Here is a 24,008-nt window from a genome sequence, read left to right as displayed (position 1 = left end):
TCCAAAACTGTAACTGTTTCAGTACAGTATAAGACAGCTCATCTGTGCAAAAAAAAAAAAAAAAAATTCAAAATTAAAGTCATTTGTAAACAATTGTGATCATGAGTTGGTCATAACGGAATAAGTGAAGCTTCTCTGCTTTAAGTTTTCAGTCATATGTTCAAAGCAAAACCAGAACGCTTGACATCAAGAAATGTAAACTGTAATTGATATCTTCAAAGCCAAAGCTTCACAAGCCAAAATGTTTGCTGCACACACGTAGCACAGTTGATTGACACCAAATTTATTTATTTTTGCAAATGTGAGCAGGGCCACAGGAGTGGTTGACCTCTGATGACCCCTAGAGAACATTTTTCTTAATATCTTTAGAATGATAGCAGCACGAACGAAACTTTTTGCTGCACAAACCAGCACAAACGGAGTCGGGTTAATTGACACCCATTTCGTCTGATTTGAAGAGGGTGGGGGGGTGGCGAGGGGCTGGTTGACCTCTGTTGACCCCTAGAGAACATTTTTCTTAATATCTTTAGAATTTTTATTTATTTTTTATTATTCCTTTATTTAATCAGGTAAACCCCGTTGAGATCTAGATCTCATTTTCAAGAGGGACCTGAGCAAACAATTTGCAATACATAGCAACCTGGTTACAAGATAAAAACAATTAATACATATGCACAAGTATAAAACAATAAAAACAATTGTTTTATATTGTTATATTGTATTAATTGAATGATAGCAGCACAAACAAAAGATTTTGCTGCACAAACCAGCACAAAAGTAGCCGAGGTGATTGACACCTATTTTGTTTGATTTTTTGACCTAATTTATTGTTATTTTTGTGATATTTATAAATGGAAATTTTGTACAGCATTGGCTTTATTTATTTGAATATTATTTTGTAGTTGTTCAGTACAAAATGTTGCGTTTTGTAATTACAACATGTCTCTTAATTTTGTTTGTGAATGTATGTAAATAAGCAGTCAGATTTAGAAAACCACACCAACGAATATCTTCTCATGGGTCTCAGCCCCCCTAAAAGTCAGATCCTAGAATCGCCCCTGCTGCCTCCTTTATTTTTTAATTACAAAAGATAGTTAAACTTTTCAAGAATATTCCAATAATCTTGTGGATGATTTTACTGTGAATCCTTTCTGCTGAAGTGGCTCTGGGTAATTTTGATGTTGTGTTGCCCCAGTGTCCTGCAGCTCACGTTGCTCAGGGGTCACGCAGATTGCAGCAGACCGTCCTTCTCGTCCTCCTTCGCAAACTCACGCAAGCTGCTGGGCACCACGGCGATAACACTGTTGATTTTAACGCTGTGGGATCAGCCGCGACAATTTTAACCCTCATTTAAGCCGCTGCAGCCAATGGATCCGGGGGGCGGATAGGGCTCGCTAGGGGAGTTGTCTGCTTGCAAGAAAGCCGATTGGGCCGCCTTAAAAAGGGCACACCTCCGCCTTCTGCCGCCGTACAGAAATAGAAAGGTCTGGCAGGGAGAGCAGCTCTAGTAAGAGGGACAAATTAAGACGATTTACTCCAAGTGAGAGCCGGTTTCATTAGCGATAGTAGCTGTTTACCTTCTCCAGCCTGGCTGACCACCGAGCCGGGGGGTAAATCTGCTGTTTCAATCAGATCCAAACACAACTATATATATTTTTTATAATTGATTCTGAATTACAGCTTAAATCCACGTGAAAGCTTCCAACTTGTTAATTAACTAAAGGAATGGCCCTAGACTTCGCCGCTGGATGTGTGGGAGGTGAGTGTGTTTGTTTTTTCCCGTCGGTGAGTTAGCATAGCTGGTTAGCATTAGCTTTAGCCGCGCCGGTGATTTTCCATCGCAGGAAACTCATTCAGCTGGAAAATCTAAGGAAGAGCTGCGAGTCTCACACCTCCGGATCCAGATCATCTTTTGTAACAACGGGGAGTGATGATAATAAAATGGAAGCTGTGAATTAGCAGGTATTTGTTAATTTATTGATTTCTTTTAGGCTGGTAGTAACCCGGATGCAACTTTTGGGATCTGCAGCTCAGAGACTGGTAGTGGTGATTCCCAGCCTGATTCCCAGTTTGTTTCCCAATATCCCAGCAGCTGAGTTAGGAAATACCAGCACTCTGATCTTTCTAGAGGTTACACCGAGTTTAATAGACTTAATACTCCTATTTTTTTCTGTCCTGGGTTGACTGACCATTAGTCATCTTCATTACACATTGGGGAGTTGCACAGTAAAGGACAAGGGATTGGCTTCAGAACTATGCAACCAGTTTATTCACATATTTATCTAATATTGGATAAATAAGAAAGAAAATTGACTGGAAACGTTTACTTTATTAATTAATTTCAAACAGTTAAAAAAAACAAACAAAGAAAACAAACAAAGAAAAGTAATCAGTAGGATAAGAGAGGACGTGTGTGTACAAAATGGTTAGCTTACTATTACTTTTCTGTTTGAAAATAAATGGGAAGAAGTGAACATTTATTATGTTTTAGCTTCCAGATTATTTCTTATGATCCAAAAGATTGAAATCTTGGATTCTACTGAAAATTTTGCATTTTAACGTTAAAGTTTGGGAACTTTTGTTCAATAAATTAATTTGAAGCAAGTAAGCATAAACGAGAACAAAGCTACTTTTTTGTTTGAAACAGAGTAAAAAGAAGTGAAGACTTTTATTATGTCTTAGCTTCCAGATTATTTCCTATGATTCAAAAAATTAAAGTCTTGAGTTTTTAGTGAAAATTATGTAAAAGTTGTCTTTTAACTTTAAAGTTTGGCAATTTTAACTCAATATACATTTCCTTTTTTTTAAACAAAGAAAACAAGTAACTAGTAGGTCAAGAGAAAATGAAATAATTAGCTTACCACTACTGAAAATCTCTAGGAGGAGTTGAACACTTATGCTTTAGCTTCCAGATTATTTCTTATGTTCCAGTCGACCATTGAAATTCCTGTAAAGATTGTCTTTTAACTTTAAAGTTGGACAACTTTAGTTCAATACATTAATTATTTTTTTGTTTAAGTGGCTGACAAAAAACTCACAGACAAATGCACACTTAAAAAATACAATATTTTAGTTTTTTCCTGTGTCATGTCTCAACATTACAGGCGTACTGTACGGAGAAAATGGTTGCCAACATGTGCTGGGTTAAATTTGCTCTACAAAACTGAAGTATTAAGACAGTATAGTTGCTTTCTTTATCAAGACTGCTCGCAGTATCAAAGGTTATATTGTATCTGTTTTTTAGAAAAAGTTAAATTTTTTGGCCTTTGGAGCATCTTAAAACAGCTTTTAAAAACTTGTGGTTCTGAAACTGGATTTTGTTTAGATCCCAAAGAAAGTCTCTTTGCTTTTGCATTCTAGCCCACAAATTGTGCCTCAAATAACTTTGGATAATTAATTCGTAGATGTTGAATTATAGATGATCAGAGTGGATTCAGATGTCAACACTGTTGAACGAGAAGCTGAGAAACAGCTCAGCGTTTCAGGATTCATGAAACGGATAAGAACACAATAAAGCTGATGTGTTTTTGCTAAATGTTTACGTAAAAGTTGCAATCTGGGAAGTTTGTGGGAGTCCTGAGTTCATTCATTCTTGGTAAACTGGTTTCCACTGAAAAGCAGCAACAGGAACGTTTGGGAAACTTGTCAGCTGTTCTTCTCTCAAAGCTGTGCTGCAAACATCAGGAAAGAGTTTGGAGGGAGGTGCAGGTGGCAGCTTATTAAACAAAATCAACAGTTAATAATAGAAATGCAAATATTTCAGTCTAGAGATTCGATTCAGACATTATTTTTAATTGAGAAGCTAGTTTTTGTGTTCAAACGGTTTAGAGATTCTGTTTAAATGATGTGACAAGAGGAAAAGACAGTGTGAACAAATAAAACATTTTAAATTCCTTCAGTTTATATTTAAACAAAAGTGGGTGGGCTTAGCTTCCTAGTTTTTTTTTTTTTTAACATTATACTGAAAATATAATTTCACAAAAAAGCAGATTAAAATCGATTTATTTTAATTTTTTTATGTAGTGTGCCAATTTACATTTAAAATACTTTATTTACCCCAAAGGGGAATAAAATGTTGAGTCGTTTTGGGTGGTGACGCTGTGGACAGGAAGGAGCTCCAGTAGCAGTCAGTATTCCAGAGAGTCTGCAGAAGCCTCTGACTGAAGACTGTTCCTGTATGCTATGCTAGCAGCTAAATATCCTGGCAGCAGAGACGATATTCCAGAATAACTTGTTCTGGATGAAGCCATGAATTGTTGACAAGCATTTCTAATCCACGTCATTTGTTTTTGCCGCTCCTTTTTAAATCTCTCTGCTTGTTTTGTTTCGCAACAATAGACTTCTCAAGTAGCTTTACAAGATGTTCAACTGCAGTTTGTAGAAAAAACCCCAATTAGAGTCTGTTTTATAGTAAAATACAATCAATATTAAAATACAAACAATATTATGAAATTATTGACTTGAAAAGATGACATTTCTTGCTGAAAAGTTACTTGTAAGTTAGTTTTGTCTTATTTAAAGTGTAATAATACATTTGCAATAGAAACTAGACCAAAAATACTTGGTAAAATGTTGTTTTTGCAGTGCAGCGTCTGTTTTTTCTGCCTGTAATAACTCACTTATGACGTTTTATAAATGACCCACTCAGGGTTTTATTAAATTTGTCAGAAATGTTTCTCGTCCACAAAGGTCAGCGAGTTAAAACCAAACGTTTTCCTACAAATTTAAACCTTCCCGTCGATCAGAAAAGTTCATTTTTACGCATGTTTTCGTTTTCAAAGTGTGCTTTGGCCCATAAACGGAGATAATTGCTGTAAAATTGAGTTTTGGGGTCATTGACATGAGTCAAGGACGGGCAGCGTTACGACTGACGTCACTGCTAAAGGTGCAGCGACCAACTGATGACTCAACAGCTGGTCGGGCTGCAAAGGGAGCCAAAAAACAAAAGGCTTCCACAAATGTATAAAAAACAGATTTACAGCTGCAGAAATATGTGATGAAACTTGATTAAATGTCAAAATGAAAACAGATTTGCTTGAAAATGTCAGTTTGGTGTCATTTGCACAAATATTATCTCCAATCCTAAGAAAAATAATTTGCTTTTTACGGTTTTTGTGTCAGAACATGAGATAAATATTAATATCGCATGAAAAGCTGAAGAATGATTCAAATTAAGGGGAAAACTACCAAGAATCGCTGAAACAAACGACATGAAAACACCCAAATAAAGACAGAATCCAACTTCCTTAATTAACAAATGTAAACAAAAATGTTTGTAGGATTTGTTTGTAAAAGACTACAAGCCATTTCTCCTGCTAGCACTAAGCTAGCATGTTTTCTGGTTGTGTTTACCCAGAATGCCTTGCTCTGTGAGCCACTTCCTGCTTTTGGAGCGTTCTGAGTTGTTGGCGGTTTAATTCACACCGTCCCAAATGAACCGGACTTTCTAGAAGAACAAACTACAGTTCGATTAAATCGGACTAAATGGGGCCGGTGTCGATTCACAGTCGATGTCGAATTTATTTGTCACACATTTAAAACAACTGCAGTTGACTAACGTGCTTCACAATTTACAACAACCATCATAAAAACAAAGATTGAAACCCAGATATTATACAGAAACCAAGCAGAGTTATAGTCGAGATTTATTTGCTTTCTGCTTGGACGTACTTGTTTTGCTGTATTTAGTGATTCTTCTGAAAAACAAAATTTAATCAGGAAGTCAGAAAACTACAATCGGTGCACAGATATACTCTTGCATATACTAAGTTTAATTTTTTTGCAGGTGCTGCTGGTGTTTTGGTCGGCCATCCATTCGATACTGTAAAGGTGGGTGTTTCCTAATTCCTTCCTTTGATTTTCTTTCACCTTTGTTAGGCAATAAACATAATTTACTGAATTTACATTTTTTAAATAACAGAACATAAACATTTTCGACATAAGGATGAAATTTGTAATTATTTTTCCCATGTATGTTTTACTTTTAGGGTATATTTCACTAAATTGGGGCCAGAAAATCCTGTAAGGACGGGACAGTACTTCCTAATCCAACCCAGTTATTCATTTTCTACAAAACCCTAAAAAATAATATTTCCGGTCAGCTGTGTTTACTTCAGAGAATGTGTGTGAATATTGGCAGCGTTTTGTAAGAATCCAGTAACTCATAGGATATGTTCACACTACAGCCTGAAGTGACCCAAAACTGATTTTATTTGTATTTTCTTTAGTCATTTTTTCCAAATGTGACTTTTTAAATTTAAATAAATGACAAGCATACAAAGTATTTACATAGATAAATTATTCTGAGAGCCTTTTCCTTAGTAGACTGTTATTGATTTAACATATAGCTCCATATATTTAATAAAATGAGGTGCTTTATTGGTACCGTAAATTTACATATAAAAAATGTTAAATTTCGCAAAACAAATGAGCAAGTTCATTATATAAAAAAATTTAGGATCCTTTCTGGGGAATTTAGAAAAACGGAATGAAACACTTCACTAACTTAAGTAAAAACACGTTAAAATATGGTTATTAATAAATCTTCCAAAGTTTGGTGCCAAAAGAGGACTGACAGTATCTTAAAATTTTCCCGCACGGTAAATTTTATAAAGAATTTTAAATGACATTTCCTTCACATTATTTACGATTAAATATTTATAGGGGATCATCCAGGCAGTTTTCCAGTTGATAATCCGTCCAAATATGCGACTTGTATGGAACTCAAAAGACCTGAAATGTCCCTCATGCGCAGTAGAGGGCGCAGTATCGTCTAGCTGCTAGCGAGCAGCGCAATGCTGAAAAGAAGAAGAAGTGCTCAGTGTTTGCGGAAGTAAACATGGATGCTAATAACTTACGATTTTAAAGTTATCACATTCACAACTTGATCCTCATTATTGTCCGCCATGGTTGTTGTTTCTTATTTATGTTTGCGCGTCTCAGGACGCAGAATAGTCGAGAATCAATGAGGTTCCGGTCGGATGAATGCGACCCGATCAGATGTGTAATGGATTTAAAGTCACATATTCAATCAAAAAATCCAATTTGTGTTCTTCAGACTGTCATAAAAAATCGGCTACGGCTCGCTTTAAGGCAAAAAAAAAAGTTTCTTGCCACTTCCGGCTGCAGTGTGAACGTAGCCGCCGTAAAGTAAATATTTCCGTGCTGGAAAAGCGTCCGCTGGTGAGGAAGCTTCTTCACATGAAGGCGAATGTTAATGTTGCAGCTTGTTTCAGAGGCTGAATGGATGTTGGTTGTAGTTCTTTTGACACCTTGCTGTTTGATGTCGTTTCTCCCTGAGCCGGTGTCTGCTTGGGGCTCGGGGCGGCTGTCTTTAACAGCTACAGTGTCACTGTGTTGTAGATGAGAGAGAGAAATAAACAACCTCTCCACGGAAATGTGACCTAGTAAGTATGGTCCAGGTCTTTCTTTATCTCACCCAATGTCCTGTCTTGAGCTATAGAAATATAAAAGCCAAGAAGGCATTTTTATTTTCTTTTTTTCTCCTTTTTATTGTTTTACTCAACGTTTTACTCGGTAATGTTGCACCCCATAAGCATTTTAACCCCTCAAATGAATGATTGTCTGCTTATTTCCCTGCTTTGTACACTGCAAAAACACAACCTTACCAAGTATTTTTGGTCTAGTTTCTTGTGCAACTTTAGATGACTAAGGCTCTGTAAACACTTTCTAAATCATTAATATGTTAATATATGCTAAAAAAAAAACAAGCTTACAAATGCTTATTGTGCTTTCAAAGTAGTCTGAAACATTTAGTGTAATAAAATAAATAGGTGAGACAAGAAAGTAGTTGGTTTCATCACTTTCTCACAATTAATGCATAACGGTTATTAATTATTTAGAAAGTGTTAAGAGATTAATTAACATCTATAAGGGGAGCTTTATGGAAAAGTGGTATCTTAGTACGTTTAATATGAAAGCTAACTTATAAGTAAGTTTTCAGTAAGATATTGAAGCTAGTTTTTTTTCCCCAACATTATCTTTATTGATTTTTCAACAATGTTTGAAAAACATTGTGTGCTCTCACATCAAAGGAAAAGTCCAATAGTTAAATTATTGTCCAACATTCAACTTGTGTTTCCTTGCATGTCAGGTCATTATGGGATCTTTTAGAGCAGCACTTATTACATACAGAGTACATGAGAAAAGAAAAACAATGCCCCCAACCCCAAACCCCCCCGAGAAGAAACAACAGTAATGGTTTCTCTATTTTCCAGGAATTAGCCCAAATTAGTTCAGTATTGTTCGTAGTTCAGAAAATACAAACTCGAATGTATAATTCAAAGTAAAGCAGTCAAGTATACAAATAAAGAAGATTATTTTAGGACACTGCAGGGGACCAACCACAACTATAACTCACCCATATCCATGTTTTCTATATATTCCATAAAAGGACCCCAAATATTTTGAAATAGCGATAGTTTCCCTTTTATAATGAAAGTAATCTTTTCCATTGGTAAGGTTGTTTATATTTCATTAATCCAGTTACTGAATTTTGGTTTACTGGTACTCTTCCAAGAGAGTGCTATGACTCTTTTTACAAGTAGAAAACACAAATCCATGGCAGTAATACTCTTTCTGGACATATGATGTCTGTCAGGATATAAACCTAAAATGAACAATTTGGGGTCAAAAACTGGTTTTATACCTAGTATAATCTGTAGAGCTTGTTTAATCTCCCTCCAGAATTGTGCAACTTTCTTGCATATCCAGATACAATGGAAGAATGTTCCCTTCTCTTCATCTAATACACAGGTCTGGGATGGCACCATTGTACTTATTAAGCTTTTCTGGCATCACATATGTTCTCATTAGCCAATTATATTGCAGTACTTTGAGGCGTGTATTGGTAGTTTGTGTTTGTGCTTCAGCACACGCCTTCTCCCAGCCCAGTCCTCTGAAGGCAAATCCTCCCTCCAGGCATTGAGCTTCCATAAAGACGACTCGGAGGATCCCTCCACTAACATGCCATGTAGTTTGGAGATAAATCCTTTTCTAAAGCAATCATTCTTCATTTCGATTTCCAAGGTGGACATCAGAAGGATGGACTCACATTGATTTTGAGATGATCTAATAAAGTTTCTCACCTGTAGATGTTCTACATTTCTTATAAAATTCTGTTGGCAGCCCATCTGGGCCTGGGGCTTTACATGTTTTCAAGTAATCTATTGCTGTAGATATTTCCTCGTTAGTTGTAGCTGCACTGAAGCTAGTTTTAAGTAAATAACTCCTTAATATTGACAGAAAAAGTACTGGTTAAACTGGCAAATTGTTTCACTTATAACATTGAGAAAAATGTATTATAGGTAAAATAATCTACCAATGTCAGAAGTACTTTTTCTGCTATTTTAAAGACTTGTTTATTGAAAAGTTAGAATTTATTTCAAGTGTACTAAGATATTTGCACTATAAAAAAGACCAAAATTACTTGGTAAGATTGTGTGTTTTTTTCAGTGATATGTAGTCACTGTGCTCTTTATTTTGTGTCTGTCAAACGCTCCGCTAACGTTAGCTCTGTCGTCCCCAGGTGCGGCTTCAGGTACAAAATGTGGACAAACCTCTTTACCGCGGGACTTTGCACTGCTTTCAGTCGATTGTGCGCCAAGAATCGGTAAGTGTCGTCCTCTCTGTTATCCTACTTGGGTTTTAAGTGTCTAGTTTCAGCTCCATCTGCGATTACATGCATCAGCCCCACCTTAGAGAGACGAGTGTCTTCCAGCTGGGATCAGTGAGCTAAATAAGGCTTTGGACTGTTGTGCTATTCGTGGCGTGTGCTTGGTCTCATCGCTTTCACACATGGTGGAATTATGATTTTAACGTTTCACTTCTAGTTGGTTCAAAACTTGGTTGCATTTAGTTGGAGTCATGATTTTAAGTTAATGCGGCAGATGGTTAAATATTTCAGCAAAATCTTTAAAGAACCTAAACTGGCAAAGATGTTCCCAGGAGTTTAGTTGTTTGAAAAATTCGAGATGTAAAAGAATTTATTTTTGAGCTACATTTGCTAATATTTACCACAGATTAATATTTTTTGGTGTCAAATAAGGCATGATTGGGCAGTTAAATATTTTCTGATTTTTCTAGATGGTTACACTAAAATAGCCAATTAGATGAACGTGTTTGTCAAATCATAGCCTACATATGTTGAACCATGGAAACCATATATATTTTCTTAATGTTGTTTTTTTCTTCTGGTGGACATACTTAAAAATGGCTGCATTGGTTGTAATGGAGAATAAATGTTTGCACAAAAATCGGCAGTAGTTATTGCCAGTAGGAAGCTAGCTACCACCAAACATTAGCAAACTCAATAGTTAGCTACTACATTGGTGGTAGCCAATGCTGATATTGCTGCTAAATCTAATGAACTGTCAAACTCAAAAAGTAGTGGAAGCTAATGCTAAGCACAAAAAACATTGCTAAAAACTAACTCCAAACTGCTAAACATGCAACATTATCAGAAAGTAATGCTAACTGTTAAAATGTCTTCATCTGTTGCACGTCTTCGTCTCGTTTGCGACAGTAGGCAGACAGGCGGCAAAGGTCGCCGGGACAGGGAGTCGAACCCGTGACTTCCGCGTCGAAGACTAAGGCCTCCAAGCGTGGGGCGTGCTAACCCCCTGCGCCACCACAGCACGCCCCGACTTAGACTCGTTTTACGTTTCTCTTATAAACCCAGGTGCAGGAAAACCTCTTTGTTTGTCTTTTGCACAGATGCTCGGTCTGTATAAAGGCATCGGTTCTCCAATGATGGGGCTGACGTTCATCAACGCCATTGTCTTCGGCGTCCAAGGCAACACCATGCGAAGGCTCGGCCGCGACACACCCCTCAACCAGTTCCTGGCGGGCGCCGCCGCCGGAGCCATCCAGTGTGTCATCTGCTGCCCGATGGAGCTGGCGAAGACGCGCATGCAGATGCAGGGAACCGGCGAGAAGAAGTCTAAGAGGAAGATGTACAAGAACTCCCTGGACTGCCTGGTGAGAATCTACAGGAAGGAAGGTTTCCGGGGCATCAACCGCGGCATGGTGACCACGCTGCTGCGCGAGACGCCCGGCTTCGGCGTGTACTTCCTGGCGTACGACGTGCTGACGCGTTCGCTGGGCTGCGAGCCGGAGGATCCGTACATGATTCCGAAGCTGCTGTTCGCCGGCGGGATGTCGGGCATCGCCTCCTGGCTCTCCACGTATCCGGTGGACGTCATAAAGTCGCGGCTGCAGGCCGACGGTGTCGGCGGCGTCAACAAGTACAGCGGGATCGCGGACTGCGTCAGGCAGAGCTTACAGAAGGAGGGGTACCGGGTGTTCACTCGCGGCCTCACGTCCACACTGCTGCGCGCGTTCCCGGTCAACGCCACCACCTTCGCCACTGTGACTCTGTTTTTAATATACATGCGACGGGAGGAAGAATGCAGCATGCAGAACTCTGAGCCGCCCGCCGTGCAGCTGCAGCCGCAGCCGACCAGCATGTAAGGTACAGGTTAGCTGATACTCACCTCTCCATCCATCTGTGGTATTTAAAAACTTCTTTTTTTAAACTAAAAGCTGAATTTGTGCGTATATATGGCTTCTTTTCTCACCCATGCTTTTGTACAATAGTTCTATTAGCAAACTGTAGTGTAAGGGTGCACCGATTGCAGTTTTTAGGCCGAGTTTGTAACAGTGAGGTGACTATTGTTAACTGCAAACGTGCGGTTGAAATAAGATCGGCTTTACATGCAAGTATCGGCCGATCACCCAAAATAAATCGGTGCACCCATACTGTATCATTACTGTAATTGTTACAAACAAGTTTAAAAACAATAATGCTGTTAGTAAAGATGCATCAATATGAAAATATGAGCCAATAACCATATTTGATGTTAATATTTACAGATATCTATATTTTACCACTTTTACAACACATTTGGGGGGTTAAATGAATACAGATTGTTCATATCTGACAGATATTGTCCGATACCGATGTTGGTTCCGATATTTATCGTGCATCCCTACTATCTAGGTCGGATAGTGACTGCATGCATGTAATTCTTTGCAGTTATTCTGGTCATTTTTTATGACCTTAACTTATCAAAACCACCATCTATTATCTGGCATCTTGCAATAACGGAGAATAGTTTACGAAAACGTTCCCAAAGTATTTTTAAAAGGTCAGCTGGCTTTGTGTGACTTTAACCTCCTTGTGTTAACATAAATATATTTTTGGATATTTTCTCAGATAAAATCAAACGTAAGTCTGTGTTTTAAAGAAGCACCTTATAATAACCACATGAATGGTTGAAGAAACAAAGACGAAATGTATTTTTGGTTTTTTTGCAGTAACTACTAAAAACACTGAATGCTGTGTTGAGTAGAGTTGGGTTGGAAGAAATGAAAACTGTTATCAGAAGTCACTTTGTCCACAAGGGGGCAGCAGCAGACCAGCTACGTTCGCCCACTTGCACCATTAGCTGCTCTTTTTACATACCTGCATATTTTACAGAATAGCATGGATTATACTGGATGAATGTTGAGACTTAAGAGCTTAAATGTGGGTTAAATTTCCCAATAATCATGCAGAAACAAGTAATATCCCTGTATGTAGATGGTGCGTGTTGTGTTGGACATAATGTACATTAATGTGAAAGTGCTGCTGATTGTTGTTGAGGCTTTAGAATGACTTGTAAATCTTTCTTGTAATTTGTTTTGCTTTTTTTTTTTTAAAGTTGGAAGGATTGCTTTAGCTGTCGAATGCTGCTTTGTATTCTGTGCTTGATTCTGTACGATACTTTGTACCAAAGTAGCCATCCAAATGTAGATCTTTAAAAAAATAATAAAGATTTGTTTTCTAAGACGGTTTGCACAAGTTTTAATTGTGGACAATTAAAGCAGTTTGACGTCAGTAGATGCTGACCTCTAGCGGTGAGAAGCAATATTACAAGTATAAAAATGCAAATCACAAAAAATAACAATTTTATTTATTGTACTTTTATGCACATTATTTGACAAAAGTGTGCTTTAGATTTCTTGATAAGGATCTTAGTGTTAAGAAAAAAAGAGAATAAAACAAACATTTTGTCTACTTTAATGTTGAGGTTTGTGTTTTTAACCCTGGGGTGTCCAAAGTAAGGTCCGGGGGCCACTTGTGGCCCTTGTAATTATTTTGTTCGGCCGTAACCACAAGACAAAACAATTTTTAAAATAGTTTTTCTTTTAATGATCCAACAATCCAAAGCCTCATTTTCTGTTTTGGGGTTTTAATGTACAGATTTCATAACATTTTTACTATTTTGTAAGTAAAACCTTTTATTTGATAAATTTTGAGGCCTGCCAGTAGTTAAAATTAAACAGTTTGGATCCTGGGACAAAAAGTTTGGACACCCCGATTTACTTTAACTTGTGCAAAAGATGAGGCGTTTCGCTCACTGAGGAATTTCTACAAAGTTACACAGTAACTGGAATCAGCAAATCAAGGAACAAAAGTGCAATAATTCAATAATATATAATCAGCAGAATATTAAATGTAAATGAAATTTAACATAAATTCATGATGTGTTTAAATTTTAATGGATGTATTAATATTTTTTGTTTTAAACATCCCATGCAGGTTTTTACTTTCAGAATATTTATTGAATTGTTGCACTTTTGAGACTCGATATTTTTGCCAAAGCTGCTGAACAGATCGATGTCGGAGCTACACGTCTCCTTCGGGGCTCTAGCCGTTTTTTCCAGCTTTGGGTGTTTTGGTGAAGTGGGCGGAGTCACAGGAGCGACGCAGGAAGCGATAGATCTCCTCGGCTCTGGATCGGCTCATGCAGCCGCCTTTCTGGATCGACTCAACAGAGCTGGAAGTAAAAAACAAGAGAAGAAAATACAGAATTATGACACATTTATGAGTTGTCCAGATTCTCTACTGACAATTATAGAATAAATAAATTGATTTATTCACAGATTGATGAATCTGTGATGGATGAGGGGTAAACTGTTTCATGGATAGAAGGATGAGAAGACGGATGAATAAGGGGACAGACGAACTGAGGAATAACTGAACCGATGGATGGATGGAGGAGCAGACAACCGGAGAAAGAAAGAGGTGAACATCTACAACAAAAACTGAATGGATGGATGACGGATAGATGATCCATTTAAAGGGACGGTGCCACTCCCTGACAGCTGGACCCGTCCCGGTTCTGTCAGAACTTTTACCCGTTCATCAGCTGTGCGACGCAGCTGAAGTTGTGCAGCAGGTTGAGAGCGTGAACATGGCTGACCGAAGGTAGACTCAGGTACATCTGCAGTGCCTGCTCCCTGCGCTGACCTTTGACCTTCAGGGGCACCGCGATGCCCTGACCTTTACGCCGCTCCAGCTTGGCCAGGTCCACCAACAACCCAGCGCTCTCCTCGGCGCCGTCGCTCCACAGCAGGCGAACCCCGGCCCGGAACAGGGCCGCTAAAGTGTTGTCATAGTAACGGGTTCGCTGGAAAGGGCGGGAAACTTCACCTGCGTTGTAAACAAAAACAGTCAGGCTTGTCACTTTTATTAAAAAATATTTTTGACATGTTTGTTACTGTCGTTTGCAGTCAGAAACAACCAATCAGAGCCAGGGGGAGGGGCTTAGCGCTGTCAATAAATCTCCTGTATGCTGCAGCTGGTTCACCACAACTTACCCTGCCACAAATGCTAATGCTATTTAGCACAGCTGCGGATGATGGTGGATAAACAGTTTTCCTGTAACTGCAAATTGTTTCTCTGCTATTTGGACATTGAGCAGCGCATATACATGCATGATTGACAGTGTTAATACCTTTGACCTGGCTCTGATTATTTTTGATCGAGAGGAGGTACAAAAAGTCAATTTTTTCACAGTTATCTGTCTCCATACCATACATACCATTGGGTGAAAATTTTAAGAAATACGGAAAAACATATTTTTGTAAATATAACTTTACAGCTTTTCTTGCAAAAGTAACAACTTTTACAAAGAAATGTTTTCCATATATTCGTTAAAACTGTCAGCATGACAGTATGTGAAAGAAAAAAACTCGAGCTCCTCTGCCTTCTCTAATACCTATAAACAACCAATCAAAACCAGGGGGCGGGTCGTAGCGCTGTCAATCACAATCTGGTGTGGGGCTTCCCATCTTTCTCCTCCTTCCCCATCTGCTCTCTGCTACACTACAGCTAGAGGAGAATGTCATGGATGCTAAGGATAGTTAGCATAGCCAATGATGACATTGGATAAAGGATTTTCCTGTAATTTCTTTGCCATTACCAAATTTAGCATTGCTAAGACCCGCCCCCTGGCTCTGATTGGTTGTTTCTGACCAGGAGCGGTTCATTTGTTCAAACAGGAGAAGTAAGTTTTCACAGATTTGTCTTATACCATACTGTCACAACATGGTGAAAAAACAAACACATTTTTATAAAGGTTACACACTGCAGCTTTAAATCAGGCCGTAAATCTTTAAAACCCACCCTGCTTGGACCGATCTTTCTCCACTATCAGACACACTCTCTCAAACAACTCCTGCATGTTGCTCAATCTCTCCGCCAGTCGCTTCCGGTTCTGCATCGCGGCCAAATCCGATTGGCTCTGCCTCATCACCGCCATGCGGTTGCTCACGATGGAGTAGTTGCTGTCCAGCGAGCAGACGTGGACGTCAGCACCGTGGCGCTGACGCAGACTCATCACCAGCTCCACCATGCCGCCGGTGCAGCGGCTGTCCACCAGGATGCTGACCGACCCGGGGAGAGGCGGCGGCGGCGGCTCGGTCACCGCTGGAACCGGATCCTGAGGAGCGGACCCCTGAGCCGCTGAGGACGTGGAAGGAAGTCCCTGCAAAGTTAGGGTGAGAGGTGAGAGGTCACAAGCTGCGTTTCCGTGACAAGTGTGCGCAATTTTTTGTCGATGTTATAATAATAATAAAAAAACAAACAAAACAAAACAAAAAAGAAACAATTTCGCAACTGCCGTGTTTCCATTACGAAAGACTATATTAAAATCACACGTGAATAAGCTTGTTCTCGCGGTACGTCTCTAAAAACCATGGCAACGAAGATATAAACAGTATGACGCATTAATATTGAAGTTACATAATCAGTAATCAGAGAAGACCCTTATATTTGGGAGCGGCTACATATGACATTTTGGGGAACTTTGCTAATTTTACAGAAAAGCGATGGATTCAACATATTTAAATGGCACACAACTTTCTATAACCTGTACACACAATCCGGGAAAAAAACTAAAACCATCATCCTCTTAGTACTTCCTGTTGTCTTCTTTGTTGTTTCCGCCAGTAGTAACATCCGGTTGTTGATCACGTGACTCAAATATTTTTATTGTTATTATTAACATCTACAATCAACCTCAAAAAGATACCATACATTATGTTTTCACAACACATACAAAAACAAACAAAACTTAAAAAATAAGAGAAAAGCAACACAAACAACCCAAAATGAATCGAGACTTTAGCAGAGTCACTTACAAATATACAACATAAAAAAATGTATATATATATTAAAAAAATTTAATTCAGGGTGTAAAGTTAAAGTGCAAATGTTTTCAAAAAAAGAAGTCACCTTAAAAACATGTGACTTGACAGAAGGGTTTTCAGGACAGTTTTGTGAAATAAATCTGTCGATACGGCTGGAAAAAAAAACACCTCATTCTAACGCAAAAACTGGAGTTTTTTCAAAACTGTTCTTTCTACTAAACAAATTTGTTTTTGTAGTTTTATAGTGAATGGAAACGCAGCTATTGTCTCTCCTAATAATCAAGGAATTTCTTTACTGTTATTAAAGTCGGCTCTTGCTCCGCGAAGTCGAGCTCATCCGAGAGCAGATGTTGATTCTCTAACCTCTGACGACGTCTGCAGGAAAAACAGAAAATGACTGGGCTGGGCAATAAATCAATGACATATCACATTAGACACATAATATCATTGAAAACAAGTTAGATCATTTAAGTGAAGTCTGATCCAAAATAGGCAAAGGAAGGGCTTTAGCTGCTCAACTGACTCACTCATTTTTGGTTACCTAGCAACAACATGTTGACAAACTTTCTATTAACTTTCTTGTTCTTCTTGCTTTGTGTTTGTATCTCCATAAGCCCGTTACAATAACAAATTTTGCTGGACCATAAATTGTCCCAGACGTTATTGCGAAGAAGCTAATTGAGATCAAAGCAACAGATTGAAGACTTTTCTCAACCAGTTTCTGGTAGAAAGGGAGAAAAACAATAAATCATGCAAATGGAAATGATTGAGTTTGTTTTAATTTATTGTATAATTGATTTATTGCTTATTGTGACAGGCCTATATCTCCATAAGTTTCAATAAACCTTAAATATAAAAAAAAGCTTTCTCCAAGGGGAAGGCGTCAGTGGAACATTCAATTCAATTCAAAAATATTTCATTGATTCCAAAGGCAAATTAAATGTTGTTGTAACTCAAATGAACTGAAACTCTTCAGAGTTGTTGCAGATGGAGATGTAGCTGGTGGAGGACGGACCTCTTGTCTGTATTACAGTAAATCTGAGGAAGACTCTGAATGAAGATACTGTGTTTTCCCAAGACAGTCTCATGAAGAGGACAGTCAGCATGTATTCCACCTACTTACCTTTCATTTTGCTGCTCTTCACTCTGTTCTTTACTCAATAATGAGACTTTAGATGCTACGCTAGCAACAGCAGAGGACACCGTTTTCCGCCTGCTGGGATCTGGATTCTGATTTTTGCCCACTTCCTCCGTCTCCTCTTCGCTGGACTCGGTCAGGCAGACGACCCGCGAGCGTTTGGTTCTGGTTCTTTGCTCTGCAGCGGGCCGAGTTCTGGCATTGGTTTCGAGTCCCGCTCTGGCTTTGTGCAGGAAAATGCGCCGTCTGGTTGCGTACTGCCGTCTCCCATTAATGAGCGACACGTCGGGCAGAAGTTCGACGTCTTCAGGCTCTTCCTCGTTACTCTCCTCCTCCTCTTCATCACTGCCAACCACAAAGCTGTCCTCTGCATACGTCTCATCCATCTCAGGCACCTGCCAGCAAAAGGTCACTTTAGGTCAATTTGGGTTTTGTTTTATGTATTTTCCAGGCATATAGTGGCATTTTGTAGCACAATGAAGTAACCATGTGACCTTCAGCTGTTATAAAAACTCAAATACACTGCAAAAACACATAATCTTACCAAGTATTTTTAGTCTTGTTTCTAATCCAAATATCTTATTATACATGGAATAAGACAAAACTAACTTAAAAGTAACTTGTCAGCAAGGTATTATAGCTTGTTTTAAGTAGATAATTCTTTAATATTGATGAAAAAGTACTTGTTCCATAAGCAAATTATTTTACTTATAACAATGGGAAATTGTCTTATAAGTAAATTTATCTGCCAAAAGAATTTGGACTTTTTTAATCAATATTAAGGAGTTATTTACTTAAAACAAGCTATTAGACCTTGTTGAAAAGATACTTGTAAGTTAGTTTTGTCTTATTTCATGTATAATAAGATATTTTTATTAGAAACAAGACTAACAATACTTGGTGCGATTTGGTGTTTTTACAGAAATTTGACTGTAATTTGATGCCTTGAAATTGGGCCTCTTTCCCTTTAAGAACTTCCACTTCTTTCTGAAACTCTGCCTTTAGGAAGTAATCATGATGTGATTATGATTATTCAGGAATTGCTGTTAAAATGTTGTTAACCCTTTAACAACATTTTTACCAGCGTTGCACTGAGAAGTAGTTCGTTTAATGAGCTCAGCAGATGTTTGCTAATTGCTGCTGGCTAGTCTGAAGGATCCGAGTAGAGGAGTCACGGGGGAGGGCCGCTCTGTGGGGCGGGAAGCTTGGAAACTGTAGCTCTGAAGAGGAGTTACGCCTCGAAGGCGGGGCTAGGTCCACCCAGGTGGACCTAGCGCAGCTGAATGGTTGCCATGGCGATTAAAGGATTTCTCAAACATGTATGAAAGAACCAAAGAAACACTTCAGGTATGTTTTTAATGATGGAATAACATTATAACACAATGTAAAGCTAAAAAAAAATTAATTTTACATATTAGTGCCTTTTTAAAATAAAAGTAGAAAGTAAAGCATGAATTACCTGAGAAAAAATATCCATGTTTTGATGGCTTTTATAAGACATTTTGAATTTTCCCCGGACTGCAGGGCTTCTCACAGACTTCAAGTAAACTCCATGCATCTCTGAGTCTGATGAGGAGCAGAACCGAACCAGGGTTAACAGAACCTAATGAGATCTGAACAACGCGCTAAAGACCGAGCAGGTTACCTACCATTCAGTCCCTGGGAAAGGTGCATGTTGTCCACAACGAAGCCTTCCAGGGACCGATTCAGATCTGCTCCGTCCTCTTCGTCAGACGAAACATCCTCTTCATCTTCTGACAGCTCTGCCTCTTCATCCAGAAACTGACGTGCTTTCTGACCTCTGGGGTTCTGATGCAGAGCGAAAAAAAACTAAATTTGAATTTAATGTAACGGTGCAGCTGAGCTGACATAAAAAAAACATGTTAAAGCTAATTAAGAAGACCAGAAGACTAATACACACCTGTATCTCTGCTGGTGTCACCAGACGGGGGTAAAGTACCCAAAAATTGTACTCAGGTAAGAGTAGCATTAATATTTAACAGTTACATAATCAGACTGACCGAAGTATAAAGCTAAATGGAAATTTTAGTATTTTAAGAACAAAAATGACAATAATTCATGTAAGTAACAAAAAAACCCAATAAAAATCAGTTTCTTTGAATAAAAAACTTGACCAAAAACTGCAGGTGTGTGTCTGTGTCAGGTGAATTTTTTGTTAAATCATGTTTGTTTTTCATTTAGTGGGTAGAAAATCCAGAGATTTTACTCAAGTAAGAGTAAAAATACTTCATAATAAAATTACTCAAGTAAAACTTAAGAGTACAGCATAGTACAAATACTCCTAAAAGTAATTTTTTCAAAAAGGTTACTCAAGTAAAAGTAACTGAGTAAATGTAAGCCGACTCTGGGTGTCACTGACATGGAAATCTAGAAGCTAATCAGTTAGCTTCACCTCACTGCCCTGCAGGCCCATCTGTTGCCGTACTGACCTTGTTGCTGGACTGCTGGATTTGTTGCCTCTTGGCTCCAGTTGTTGTTTTTCTTCGCATGAAGATGGAGCAGTTCTGGAAATCATCATCCAAAAAATCTCCGGCTTGAGTTTCGTCAGTCTGGATGACAGAAGATTAGACGTTATTAATGTCTCATTTACAGTAATGATACTTGTACATGTTCCCCCCCCCATTTATCTATTATTGATTTTGGCCTGCTCTCCATGAACCAAAGCAGCATTCAGGGTTTACCTAAGTGCAATATAAAACTGGTGGGCCACCAGGCTTTACTTGTGCCCCCACCAGGCTTAGCATTACTTATTTAAGTTATTTTACTCAAGTAAGAGGAGCGATACTTCACAATATAATTACTCAAATGTAAAAAGCACAGTATAGTAAAAATACTCCCAAAAGTAATTTTTTTCAAAAAAGTTACAAAGTAAATGTAATTGAGTAAATGTAACTAGTTACTACCCAACTCAGTGAATATGTTTTTCACTGGTAATGTCGATATTCTTACCGTATTCAGTACAGAAGAACGTTTCTTCTTTGCCACCACAGGTGAGTCCACATCACTCAGGCCCTTAGACTGGCAGAAAACAATAAACATTTTATGTAGCATGCTAATGCTAATGCGTCCTCGTTATCATAGCAAAATGACACGTCTTGTGATGGCAGTTTTTTTTTTTTTTGGTTCCACTGCAGAGAAATGAAACTTCGTTGTGCTTCAGTTTGTCTGTGAACCTCATTGACAAATTTAAAATAGTCAATGAGGTTTAATATTTTTGTCACTTGTTTCAGAAAGTGAAACTTTTAGTTACACAAACCATAAGCTGAATAACCCAAAACACCAGTCGGCCACAATCATTGACACCTTCCAAAAATAATATGGGTTATGCTGTTCTTGTAGCTAAAATTGGTATCAACAGGTCAAAATGTTTTTTTTATATATAGTTCCTGCCGTTTATGAAAAGAAAATGTTCAGTTAAGCTTTGCTCACCACTTCTGGGGAAGACAAGGGGTTGACCTTGTGATGTCTTCTTTTGAGAAGCACGACTTCCTCTTCGCTGTCGCTGCAACACTCTGCTAATGAGCAAACAAAAAAAAACCACATTTAAGCTACAGAATCAAACTGATTTACAGGTAAATCTAAATAAAAACAGGACTTCAACAAAAAGTTTTCTCATTTCATTAATTAAATTCAAAAAGCGAAACTCGTATATAGATTTACAATCGTTATCAAACCTTCATTTTACCAGGTAAAATGTTTGAGAACTAGTTCTCAGTTAAAATCAACCTGAGAAAATGTATAAAATCTAAAAGGTGGAAAACATCACATAAGTAAATAAATCATATGAACAATATAAAATGGTAGGGGTAAAAGAACAATATATATTACACATAGTATAATACTTCAACACTGTAAAAACACAAAATCTTACCAAGTATTTGTGGTCTACTGTCTAGGCTAAATATCTTAGGACACTTGACAAAACTAACTTACAAGTAACTTTTCAACAAGATGTAGTTGTTTAATAACTCTTTAATATTGATGAAGAAGAACTAGTTATACTGGCAGATGTTGAGTAACATTCCTTGGGCACTGCACGTTACCTAGCAACCCCAGCCAGCCCAGACCGTTACCTAGCAACCTGAGAGATTTTGTCCCATGTTTTAAGTGAAATAATCTGCCAATGGAACTTGTACTTTTTACTCAATATTAAGAAATTAGTGACTTAAAACAAGCTCTTATATCTTGGCTAAAAGTTAATTAGAAGTTAATTTTGTCTTATTTCAAGTCCATTAAAATATTTGACCTAGAAACTAGATAAAAATACTTGGTAAGTTTTTGTGTTTCAGCAGTTAAGTATTTTATTTCTGTTCAATTTGATCACTACACCTCAAAGTTATTATATATAAAAAATATGTTTTTCAGAAAATTGCGATATTATAAAAACTAAGCCTAATCATTGTGTTTTCTAAGTTTTTCAACACATTTTTCCCTTCACTCAACTTTCCACTAATATTAAAGGACATAATATTCTTCTTTAGTAAGAAATGAGCTTTTATGGCTTTTGAGAGCACTTCATTTTGATTGTACATCTCTGTATTACAAATCCCTTTCCATAGGTTTATTTATTCAGAGGAAAGTAATTAGCTGCAAACCATAATTGTTGCAATTTATTGAAATAAACTATTGCAATCTGTCAATCTTTTTGAATGAAATTGTTGATATTCTAATTTATTGAGGGGTCTATGTTAATCTTAAGACACAAATGAAGACAAATTGTTGTTTTATGAACAAACCTGGATGAGGAGAAGACTCTCCCACATGGATCAGTTCTTGCAGTGAATCACCTTCAGCTTGTTTTTGCTTCGCTCTAGAAGAGTCCGGTTCTGCGATCCTAGACAGGAGCATCTGTCTGGGTCCCAGTAATGTAACTGGAGATGGGAGTTCCTCAGTTTTAGACTTCCAATAATCCGTTTTAATTTGTGAAGATGACTTGGACTCTTTGAAGAGTCTGGCGAAGCTGCGACGAGGAGTAGAGGAATTAGAAACAGCTGACTCGGCTTGTTTTTTAGGCGACGGCAATGCAACTTCCACTTCTGCTTCATCCTCAGAGTCTTCCAGCGAATAACCGAGATCAAAATTAACAGAGAACAGATCATGAGAGGAATCTAGTGGCTCAGGATTTGCTTTCACTAAAAACGAAACTTTGTTGTAGTGATCTTCTGTTGAGTTGTGGCTGGTTTGAATGTTTAGCCTTGTGCCTGAGAAAGGGGCTTTGTTTACAACGTTTAATATTTCTGTGCAATCTTTGTCTTCATCTTTGGAAATCTTCTCAATGCCTTCATCATTGATGGTTGTTTTGGCTGTAATGCTATCCTCAGGAGTAGGAATATCTGGAATTGTCATTTGCATGAACGCCTCATCGTCTTCAAACAAGTCCATGCTCTCATCCATCTGGACATGAACTCTGTCTTCACTCACACAATCAGCATCCATGGAAACACGCTCCTCTGCATCGTCAACACTTTTTAAGTCCATTTCCTTCTTGTCGTATCTGATATTTTCATCCTCGAAAACCTCATCCCAGGTGGGACTACGAGGCTCGCCGTCCTCAATGCCAGCCTCTACATCGTCGTCATCGTCCACTTCCAAGCTGAACCTGACGGGGAAAGGTTGATCGCCCAGCTCAGGTGAAGGTGGAAGACACGTCAAAGTCCTTCCTGCTTCTAAAATGTTCTCCGGCGAAGGTGGAGATCGAGAGAGAAGCTCAGCTACGTTAACAAGAATGTCGTTCTGGTTCTTGAGTGTTTTTGGCGACAGCAGTGCGGGATATGTTTTAGGAAGGTAGAACATCTCTTGAAGATCATCGTCTTCATTATTTTTTGTATTCACTTCTGGAACATCGCCTGGATTTGCAGGATCTCTGAAGGTTTGGTTAACGATGACGCAGTCATCATCAGAGCTGTGTGACGGAGAATCAGCTTGATCAGGGTTTAAGTCGTCAGTCAAGCGTTCATCTGGGAGCCTCTGTTTCTCTGGGATCAATCGCGATGCTGCATCCTCCATCTCCGCTTCCTCGTCGATATATTTCAGTTCGGACCGGGATGAGTGAGACGTTTTGCTCTTATTGGTTTTAGAGCAATTCTTTGGGGCTTTTGGTTTCTTCTGCCTCTTTGCATCAGCATAATCACTCTGGAGGTAAGGAAGAAGCTGCTGTTCGTAAAGACACTCCCCCTGAAGATAAATACAAACAGTTGCAGAAGGTTAATTTTGTACTATTATACTATTGACCCTTTGTCACTTGATCATGATGGACAGTGAGGGACAGGACTATTGAACAGGGCAACTGAGATTGTTTTCCCAAGTTGTTTTTGCCAGTTTATTTATGCTTTTACTTTGGTGAGCTCAGTTT

The 24,008-nt window shown here is 38.4% G+C and overlaps 2 protein-coding genes across 7 annotated transcripts in view; one reads left to right on the top strand and one right to left on the bottom strand.

Annotated features, from left to right (window-relative positions):
- The first annotated feature begins 1,230 nt into the window (after positions 1-1,230).
- Positions 1,231-12,848, top strand: slc25a29l (solute carrier family 25 member 29-like). 3 transcript variants are annotated; one of them, XM_028001243.1, is made up of 5 exons: positions 1,231-1,610; positions 1,681-1,759; positions 5,786-5,829; positions 9,548-9,631; positions 10,735-12,848. In XM_028001243.1, exons 2-5 carry the CDS (start codon positions 1,726-1,728, stop codon positions 11,488-11,490), a joined length of 918 nt encoding a protein of 305 aa, XP_027857044.1. In that variant the 5' UTR covers positions 1,231-1,610; positions 1,681-1,725; the 3' UTR covers positions 11,491-12,848. The 3 variants fall into 3 exon arrangements, with proteins under 3 accessions (XP_027857044.1, XP_027857043.1, XP_027857045.1); XM_028001242.1 differs by having other exon boundaries at positions 1,232-1,759; XM_028001244.1 differs by having other exon boundaries at positions 1,234-1,759; positions 5,786-7,406.
- fancm (FA complementation group M) overlaps positions 12,678-24,008 on the bottom strand; it is a 44,565-nt gene continuing 33,234 nt past the window's right edge. The window contains exons 14-24 of one of the 4 annotated variants that reach the window (XM_028001237.1): positions 22,393-23,830; positions 21,086-21,171; positions 20,606-20,674; positions 20,086-20,205; positions 19,285-19,444; positions 19,095-19,201; positions 17,621-18,030; positions 16,794-16,872; positions 15,473-15,833; positions 14,203-14,497; positions 12,678-13,841 (exon numbers count right to left, since the gene is read on the bottom strand). In XM_028001237.1, the coding sequence (XP_027857038.1) occupies positions 13,712-13,841; positions 14,203-14,497; positions 15,473-15,833; positions 16,794-16,872; positions 17,621-18,030; positions 19,095-19,201; positions 19,285-19,444; positions 20,086-20,205; positions 20,606-20,674; positions 21,086-21,171; positions 22,393-23,830 (3,255 nt within the window). In that variant the 3' untranslated portion in view covers positions 12,678-13,711. The remainder of the gene's footprint in view (positions 13,842-14,202; positions 14,498-15,472; positions 15,834-16,793; positions 16,873-17,620; positions 18,031-19,094; positions 19,202-19,284; positions 19,445-20,085; positions 20,206-20,605; positions 20,675-21,085; positions 21,172-22,392; positions 23,831-24,008) is intronic. The other 3 variants (XM_028001238.1, XM_028001239.1, XM_028001240.1) reach the window with 3 other exon arrangements.

The sequence above is a fragment of the Xiphophorus couchianus genome, chromosome 19, assembly GCF_001444195.1.
Source record: "Xiphophorus couchianus chromosome 19, X_couchianus-1.0, whole genome shotgun sequence".
Taxonomy (NCBI): Eukaryota; Metazoa; Chordata; class Actinopteri; order Cyprinodontiformes; family Poeciliidae; genus Xiphophorus; species Xiphophorus couchianus.
The sequence above is the reverse complement of the archived record's forward strand: the minus strand, read 5'-3'. Positions and strand labels throughout refer to the sequence as shown.